At 42.5% G+C, this 9,810-nt stretch overlaps 1 protein-coding gene across 1 annotated transcript; it reads left to right on the forward strand.

Annotated features, from left to right (window-relative positions):
• Positions 1 to 2,326: 2,326 nt before the first annotated feature.
• LOC139835729 (uncharacterized mitochondrial protein AtMg00810-like) lies at positions 2,327 to 3,534 on the forward strand. Its single transcript, XM_071825591.1, has 2 exons — positions 2,327 to 2,723; positions 2,873 to 3,534. Exons 1-2 carry the CDS (start codon positions 2,327 to 2,329, stop codon positions 3,532 to 3,534), a joined length of 1,059 nt encoding a protein of 352 aa, XP_071681692.1.
• The last annotated feature ends 6,276 nt before the right edge of the window (positions 3,535 to 9,810 follow it).

The following is a 9,810-nucleotide window of genomic DNA, read 5'->3' on the forward strand; positions in this document are numbered from 1 at the left end:
GATGGTATTAATGTGATCTATTCCTCCTTTCATAGTATGAAGGTGACAGTGTGCATGCTATGTTAGTACTTGGTATAATTGTGTTGATCTATCATGCACTCTAAGGTTAATTAAATATGAATATCGAATGTTGTGGAGCTTGTTAACTCCGGCATTGAGGTGCTCTTGTAGCCCTACACAAATAGCGGTGTTCATCATCCAACAAGAGAGTGTAGAGTGGTTTTATTATGTGATCAATATTCAGAGTGTCCACTAGTGAAAGTAGGATCCCTAGGCCTTGTTTCCAAATACTGCAATCTCCGTTTATTTACTGTTCTGCTGCATGTTTACTTACTACACGCCAGCAAGCACTTTTCTGGCGTCGTTTCTACTGCTCATATACATTCATACCACCTGTATTTCACTATCTCTTCACCGAACTAGTGCACCTATACATCTGACAAGTGTATTAGGTGTGTTGGAGACACAAGAGACTTCTTGTATTGTGGTTGCAGGGTTGCTTGAGAGGGATATCTTTGACCTCTTCCTCCCTGAGTTCGATAAACCTTGGGTGATCCACTTAAGGGAAACTTGCTGCTGTTCTACAAACCTCTGCTCTTGGAGGCCCAACACTGTCTACAGGAATAGAAGCGCGCGTAGACATCAGTGGTGCGGCCAAGTCATGAGGCTGCCCCTCCCTCTCCTCCTCATTATATAGGTGGAACCACAAGGGTTTGCCCAAAGTCTTCGAATAAGACCCCAACAGAAAAACTACCTTATGGACGAAACCTAGTTGGGTTGGGACTCTCCCCTTTCCCCCCTTGCTTGGCCGGCCAAGGAGGTGGAGTCCACCATGGACTCCACCCTCCCACTTGGTGGGCAAGTTAGGGTTGGTGGAGTCCAACAGGGGCTCCACCTTCCATAGTGATTTATTCCGGATAATTCTAGAAACCACCTTCCATAAATTCACCGGATCATTTTCCAAACTTGGAAAGTGACTTCCTATATATGAATCTTATTCTCCGGACCATTCCGGAACTCCTCGTGATGTCCCGGATCCCATCCGAGACTCCGAACAAAACTTCGAACTCCATTCCATATTCCATATCTACTTAAACGACATCAAACCTTAAGTGTGTCACCCTACGGTTCGCGAACTATGTAGACATGGTTGAGACCTCTCTCCGACCAATAACCAATAGCGGGATCTGGAGATCCATAATGGCTCCCACATATTCAACGATGACTTAGTGATCGAATGAACCATTCACATACGATACCGATTCCCTTTGTCACGCGATATTTTACTTGTCCGAGGTTTTGATCATCGGTATCTCTATACCTCGTTCAACCTCGTCTCCTGACAAGTACTCTTTACTCGTACCGTGGTATGTGGTCTCTTATGAACCATTCATATGCTTGCAAGCTAATTAGACAACATTCCACCGAGAGGGCCCAGAGTATATCTATCCGTCATCGGGATGGAAAAATCCCACTGTTGATCCATATGCCTCAACTCATACTTTCCGGATACTTAATCCCACCTTTATAACCACCCATTTACGCAGTGGCATTTGATGTAATCAAAGTACCTTTCCGGTATAAGTGATTTACATGATCTCATGGTCGAAAGGGCTAGGTAACTATGTATCGAAAGTTTATAGCAAATAACTTAATGACGTGATCTTATGCTACGCTTAATTGGGTGTGTCCATTACATCATTCATATAATGATATAACCTTGTTATTAATAACATCCAATGTTCATGATTATGAAACTAATCATATATTAATCAACAAGCTAGTTAAGAGGCTTACTAGGGACTCATTGTTGTTTACATAACACACATGTATCAATGTTTCGGTTAATACAATTATAGCATGATATGTAAACATTATCATAAACACAAAGATATATAATAACCATTTATTATTGCCTCTTGGACATATCTCCAACACGCCCACCCTCCCGACCGCTCCTGTCTCCGGGCCCGCGACGGTGACTGCGGCCCAATCGGCGTCAGCTGCGGCAGATTCGCCTGCAGCATCTGCGTCCGCGCCTGGATCTTCTGTGGCTGAATCGGCCTCCTCCAGTGCGTCGTCTGCTGCGACGGGATCCCATGTGGTTGCCCCGTCTGACAGTCTTGGATCCGCTGTGTCGTCTGTGCCTGTGCCCGATCCCGTGGCTGCACGACCACGTACACGTCAACAACATGGTATTGTGCAACCTAAAATTATCACTGATGGTCGTGTGCGGTATGATAAGCTTCGGTTAGCTAATTTTGCATCTACTGGAGAGCCAACTACTGTTCAAGAAGCATTGGGAGATCCGGCATGGAAGTGTGCTATGGATGAAGAATTTTCGGCGCTTTTGCGTAATGATACATGGCGTCTTGTGCCTCCTGGTCATGGGCGCAATATCATCGACTGTAAATGGGTGTATAAGGTCAAGCGTAAAGCTGATGGTACTATTGATCGGTACAAGGCTAGACTAGTTGCAAAAGGTTTTAAGCAATTGTATGGTGTTGACTATGAGGATACCTTCAGTCCTGTAGTCAAGTCTGCCACTATTCGCTTAGTCCTGTCACTTGCAGTGTCGAGAAATTGGAAGCTCAGGCAACTTGATGTGAAGAACGCGTTCTTACATGGTGTTCTGGAAGAAGAGGTCTATATGCGGCAGCCTCCTGGATATGTTGATTCTTCTCGGTCTGATTATGTATGTAAACTTCAGAAAGCTCTTTACGGTCTGAAGTAGGCCCCTCGAGCTTGGTATGCTCGCCTCAGTTCTAAGCTCCAACAACTTGGTTTTTCTGCATCTCGCGCTGATACTTCTTCTACAACAAAGGGGGAGTAACTATCTATATGCTGATATATGTTGATGATATTGTTGTAGTCAGCTCCTCAGATACAGCTGTTGATGCTCTTCTTCATGATCTTGGCATGGCTTTTGCTCTAAAAGATTTGGGCGAGCTGCACTTCTTCTTGGGAATAGAGGTCAGGAAAGTTACGGATGGTATTGTTCTGTCTCAGGAAAAATATGCTAATGATCTACTGTCCCGAGTAAATATGAAGATGTGTAAGCCTGTTGACACTCCTTTGTCAACTTCGGAGAAACTGTCTATTACTGATGGTGATGTGTTGAGTGATGAGGATTCTACTCGGTACATGAGTATTGTAGGAGCATTGCAGTATATTACTTTGACTAGACCTGATATTGCTTACTCAGTAAATAAGGTTTGTCAGTTCTTGCATGCACCTACTACAGTTCACTGGACAGCAGTGAAACGAATCTTGCGATATTTGAGGGGAACTATCTATGTTGGCTTACGGCTGAGCAAGTCTGAGTCTATTCATGTCAGTGCCTTTTCTGATGCTGATTGGGCTGGCTGTCCAGATGATCGGAGATCTACAAGTGGCTTTGCTGTGTTTTTTGGGTCTAATTTGATTTCATGGAGTGCACGGAAACAACCTACAGTTTCTCGTTCAAGTACAGAGGCTGAGTATAAGGCTTTGGCAAATGCTACTGCTGAAGTAATATGGGTACAAATCTTGTAGAGAGAACTAGGAGTACCACAACCGAGAGCTGCGTGTTTGTGGTGTGATAATATTGGAGCTACATATCTTTCAGCTAATCCTGTGTTTCATGCAAGGACAAAGCATATTGAAGTGGATTATCACTTTGTTCGTGAAAGAGTAGCTAAAAAGCTTTTGGATATACGATTCATACCATCAGGGGATCAGCTAGCAAATGGTTTTACAAAGGCACTCTCTACTAGTCAGTTAAATGCTTTTAGACGTAATCTTAACTTAGATAAGTTATGATTGAGGGAGAGTGTTAAACAATGTATGTAACCTGAATAGGAGTTGTAGTTGATCTGGTCTTGTATAAGTCCTTGGCCTACACGGCAAGGTATATGTAACGATGTATGCTTCGTATATATAAACCCCACGCGACCCTAGTTTGGGGTATCGCCGCATATTATTTTTACAACCACTACCATCTCCCTCCTTGGTTTCGGCCTCCGTAGGGGCACCAAGAGAGGTCTTATCCAAACTAGGATTGGCAACCTCGGTAGTGGTGGTAGGAGGGATAGGAGATTTATTGGCTTGCATAAAGCTCATCATCATCTCCCTTAATTCACTCATGGAGCCATTCATCGAGGAGATTGACGATTTCAACTCCCTGATGTCCTCCATGGATGCGGGATCCGAACTAGCAACCCCCGGCTCGGTCATACTCTGTTAAGGGGTAAATCCCGAATAAGAGCCGAGGCTCTAATACCAATTGAAAGGATCATATGACACCTAGAGGGAGAGGGTGAATAGGTGTAATCTCAAATTTTAATTCCTTTTCAATTTAGGCTTGACACAAAGGTAAATTTCTAGATATGCAACTCTGTGAATTCACCTATATGACAAGATACAAGTAGTAGAGGTGGTGAGAGGATAGAGGTAACCAAGGTGGAGCACACGGAGAGACGATGATATGATTCCCGTAGTTCCTTCCTTGTAAAGGGAAGTACGTCTACGTTTGGAGGGGTGTGGTGCCACAAAGGCCAACCAACGCCACGAAGGCTCACCCTATTCTCCGGTGAGCAATGCCACAAAGGCCTAGCCCACACTCCACTAAGCGGTTGCCTTGAGGTCACAACTGGCACCTTTACATGAAGCTTGGGGCACACATCCACAACCAAATTAGAGGCTCCCAAATGCCGCCCAGAGAGCTTTACACAAAGAACTAGCTCCATGATGACCTCACAAAGATCCACAAAATCACACTAAGTAAACATGAAGAAATTGAGCGGTGGTCACAAATCGGTTTGGTGGGATTGTAGATCTAGGGCTTCTCCTTCACTCCTCAAAGAATCACATTGTTTGGGTGGAGGAGCAAGGAGATCTAGATGAATTTATGAGGCGTATTAATGGTGGAGAGAGTGTGTAGGTCGTCACCGTCCCAAGGTAGAAGAAAGGGCTTTATATAGGTAGTTGGGTGGATATGGTCGTTGGGGGAGGGGAGATGGTGAGTTCCACCCAGCCGGACGGCCGGGTCCGGTCGGACCATTCCGGCCGGCCGGACTGGTCCGGCCAGTGGCCAGACCCATGCTGGAACCCAGTCTGAGAGCAAGTACCGTGACGCCGGACTGAACCCCGCACCAATCCAGCAGGGCCGGACCTTCCGGCCAGCGGCCGGACCAATCCGGCCAGGGCAAATCAGGTCCAACAAGAAAAATAGCCTCTTCGAAATGCACGAAGCGGTGACTCTTCAAGATAAATATGTGGTGGATATTTGGATGTTTATAGGCTCAACAACCACCGCAACAACCTCTCGGTATCCCCTCTAAACAAAACGAAAAACCTAACTCAAACTGAAAGTAAACCGCAAGGCTTCTCTTCCTTTTTGCTTCTCGAAACCGGGGGAACCACCACGCTGTTTGCTCGAACTCTAGAATCTTGGCACAACTAGAGCAAACGGTTAGTATACAAGTGTTGTTAACAAACATCAAAATCATTAGGAGAAGAAATGTCCTTTCACTTGGCAAACATTATATGTATTGCAATCTATCACTTTCACATGATATTTTGTACTTTTATGTCTTTGTTTTAGTAGCGACTTGTTCTTGCCAATTGTGAGATAATTTGTTGATGGTTGCATATAAGTATTTGTTATCTTCTATGATGATATCTCGTACTGATATATGAGTGCACACATATGTTGGGGAATGCATGAGGTTGTCACTGTTGCATGATGATAGGAGGAGGGACAGCTGGAGCTTGACATAAACCATGTCCCAATTCTAAGATTCGTGTTGTATTAATTCATGGTTAATCAATGGGGGGTATAACTATGTGGACCTTTAAACTTACAACGCTGGTTGGACTTTATGTCTTAATAGTTCCATTGTTTGTTCTTAACTGGCCTTGGGATCAATCACTAGGGGTGCAATTGCTCATATCAATGGCTGCACCTGCACCTATTTATGGCTCCTCTCTAATAGAAAACACTAAAAATACTATACTAAGCTTCACTAATTGTGACAACCACACAAATGAAATAGAAATTTGCCATGACACTTACTCCCTTGATTTCATTAGTATATCTTACTCCAATTCATATCACTTGACTTATCTTGCATTAGTTTTACTTATTGCATTTTAATTTCATCACTCATAGTTTTATAGTAGAAACCTCTTACCTCACACACACACACTATAGATCCTAGCTTTGCATAGAAGGCAATATAAATGTGTTACATGGCTTTAGATAATAGATACTTAACTTTAGCTTCTCGTGGGTTCAACACTCAAATATTTATCGAATTGTACTATGGTGATCCCCTGCACTTGGGGGTTATCACCACTACAACTTAAAAAGAGAGTAGACAAGTCAACCCATGAACACAATCCAATTTTAATCATAAGAAACACCTTTCCAATACTTTTATCATACTTTACATTTGTTGTAATATTTTAATCTGAAAATACAAAAATACTTTCTTTACTTAAACACACACAAAACCCAATTTTTTATCCCTTTGCTATTTTCATCTAGTTTACTTAGTTTATTTACCTTACCTTACTTTTATTTTATCTTTTATCTACAACTAATAATATAAAACCTTGTGATTGACAACCACATGGTGGAGTTGGGGGCACGAGGCAAAACTTTGCTTTGCAGGATTGCTAGAAGAGGAAAAAGAGGAGATAAATCTAAGCCAATGCCCCGAGAGTTCGATATAAACCCTCGAATCACCCTTGTGGGGAAAACTATGCTTGCTACAGTACTCTGCGCTTGGAATCTCAATGAATTGATGATATACGTGAGTTTCATCAAGACAAGTTTTCTGGCACCGTTGCCGGGGAATTTCAAGAGCATCTCATAGTGGTTGCATTGTGGTTGAAGTCCCACATCAACGACAGGCAAGATTTCGGGCGCTGTTGCATTAAGGACGTCATCAACATCTTCATCAAGCTGAAGTGAGAACATCTTCAGGCATCATCATCACCAACTTTGTGCAAACATCCAAGCTTGGAGAGATTGCACCACTTTGATCTTTTCTTTATCTTTTAGATTTTGCAAAGTAATTTTCTTTGTCTTGTTTTAGTCTTTTAGTTCTATTTAAAACACAAAACACATAAAAATAGTATCAACCTTCCACTTGCAAGCATGAGTAGAAAACGTAAGAAGTTGAAATTAGGAACATAAGCTTGCAACCATGTTTCTAATGTAATGAATTTTTAATGTTATATTAATCCCAAAGTAATGATCACACTCTACACTACATGGTTTGCTAGTGGTAAATCGCTGGCTGCTAAATGGCACATTATAAGTTTTGATAGACTTTGTGGGACAATAAAAACTCCAAATCTAGATCCAGGAATATTGAGAGTTAAGTTATTTCCACACTCCTTGATAGGGACAGCCAAATTATGGTATGAAAATGCACCTAAAAAGATTTAAAATCATGGTTTAATATGAGGCCCTCGTTTTTGGAAAGATTTGGGAATTGCATTCTTCATCACACAAATTTTATACTTGATTTTAATCAACAAGAAAATGAAACCCTCACTCAAAATTGGGTGAGATTTAAAAAACTCACCTACAATATGGAACATGGGTTAAGAGATTGGATGCTTATAATTTTTTTACTATGGCCTTAATAATATCTCTATGCGTTTCCTAGACGAATCTTGATTTATACATTAATTAATAAATGAATAGTGGTGGAAAAGTAGAGGAGGTCGTTTTGAAATAATCTACTATGTTCCTAGGAAACAAAAAAGTTTGGGAGACAATAGGAAGAAGAAACTACTAATACTATTGAAGAAAAAGAGCCACTAATGGTAACAAATGATAAAAAATAGAAGAAGTTAGAATGCAAAGTGAAGCAAGAGCACCCCTACATGATATTGATAAATTTAGCTTCCATGAAATCATTACTATTATAGAAAAAATTCTAATGACCAGTGATACATCGTCTCAAATTTTTTTTTTTACTTTTTTCCAAGCATTTCGCTCAAGGATTTACTCCAGAATCTCACCATACTTGGATAAAACTGTTGAACCTGACATTGTTTTTTAGAAAAAGTCTTCTTTGCGTATGTTTTCGCAGGAAACAAAATTGGAGAAAAATACCATGGAAGTTTTTCACAAGAAGAAAGGGTTTGGAGCTTGGAGTCACACGAGAGGAGCCATGAGGCCCAAACTAGGCCTAGTGGCGCGCCCACCGACACGCGCCACTAGAGCCCATATGGACCCCGAGAACCGCCTCGCCTCCTCCATTCGCATGTCGCCTTATATACCCTAAAAACCTACCCTTCTAGAAGCACATAGCTTTTCACGAAACAGAGCACCGCTGAGATCACGATCTTCGTTTCGAGGGTCAGATTGATACTGCTCTCCACCTCAGAGAGAGGGATTTCCAGGGCTTCTTTACGATCACCGCCATCAACGTCATCACCAACAACCATATGCTCACTCTCCATCATCATGAGTGAGTAGTTCTCTGTAGGCCTAAGAGGTGGATGGTGCTTCGATGTGATTGATCATGTAATCATACATATGTATTGAGATTTGAGGTGTTTGTGTTGAGGATATTTGATGAGTGCATTTTTAGCATGTTTTTACATCATTATTTTATCAAATTATCATTGAGTAGTAGTAGGATTTTTGTATTTCACCGCGCTATCACGCCCTTTTATGCTTGTCTACACATGATCTTGAAATAGTAAGTCGATGATGAAATATCAATGAAAACTATCATTTTCTGGCATCTTGACGTCATATAAATCAATTTTGCACTTAATTATGCACATATGCGAAAGGACTATGCGAGGACAACTTCCAGTAGCTTTAACGAGCATCGGTACGGGCAAGGCCCGCCAGTACCGTCCGCCTGGACCACCCACCAGCAGCACCGCCTCGTCAAATACTTTCACCTCCCGCAGATGGATCAGAGACACACAGCTCCGCGAAATACAGATCGACCGCTTCAGAGGCTCCTGGCGTGGGCAGTCAGGGCATCTTGTCAAAGGCATGGGTCCATACTGCGACCATGAAGAACGGGAGGTCGAAGAGAAACTAGACATCACCCGCCTGCCGGAGAAGGGCTGCCGCTGGCGGAGAAGAAGAACAATGGGGCACGGGGAAAGAAAGGGGAAGCAATGGCATGGGCACAGGCGCGGGGCTGGCTCGGGCTCCCATTTTGCAACGCTAACGTGGACAAGTTGTGGGTCCGGCGCGCTAACGTGGACAAGTTGTGGGTCCCACAATAATATGGATAAGTGGAGATGTGTCCACTGCGGGGACCAATAGCGGCCCCACTTGCCAGCACCAACCAACGATCAACTAAACGGGATTCTTCCCGTCCGAGCTCCTTGTGAGGGTTTCAGACAAGGGCTTGAGCAAAACTAAGGAAAAACTAAGCGGCTGGGGAAAACTGAGCACAACTAAGGACCCGAGGGCACGAAAATAGAAATCCCTTTTTTATAACGTTTTTCTGTTTTATTTACTTTATATTCAACCATTTACAACACCGCCTTTAAACATTTTGAGATTAGAAAACAATTGAAAAGTAATATTTAGTAGAAAGTAGCAAGGGGCATTAAGACCCTAATCAGTAGCTCCTCGTGGTTCGATACTCTTATTTTGAAACTACTTACAACTGATGTGTGTTCTTGCAGTTATCAAGATATTTTATGGCGCCGTTGCCGAGGAGCTCATCGCTTTTGGTCTTTGTTCTTAGTTGATTATCTATTATTATTTTTACTAAAGTTGTTTAATAGTTTCAGGTAATACCATGGCTGCTCTCGAGCTTATGAATAAGCTTGATG

Source organism: Lolium perenne, chromosome 2 (genome assembly GCF_019359855.2).
Source record: "Lolium perenne isolate Kyuss_39 chromosome 2, Kyuss_2.0, whole genome shotgun sequence".
Taxonomy (NCBI): Eukaryota; Viridiplantae; Streptophyta; class Magnoliopsida; order Poales; family Poaceae; genus Lolium; species Lolium perenne.

Excerpts from the sequence above, each read along its gene's own strand:
- LOC139835729 (XM_071825591.1), top strand. The coding sequence starts at position 2,327 with ATGGATGAAGAATTTTCGGCGCTTTTGCGTAATGATACATGGCGTCTT. Across the intron at positions 2,724-2,872 it reads ACTTCAGAAAGCTCTTTACG|TCAGCTCCTCAGATACAGCT; the intron begins GTCTGAAGTAGG and ends ATATTGTTGTAG.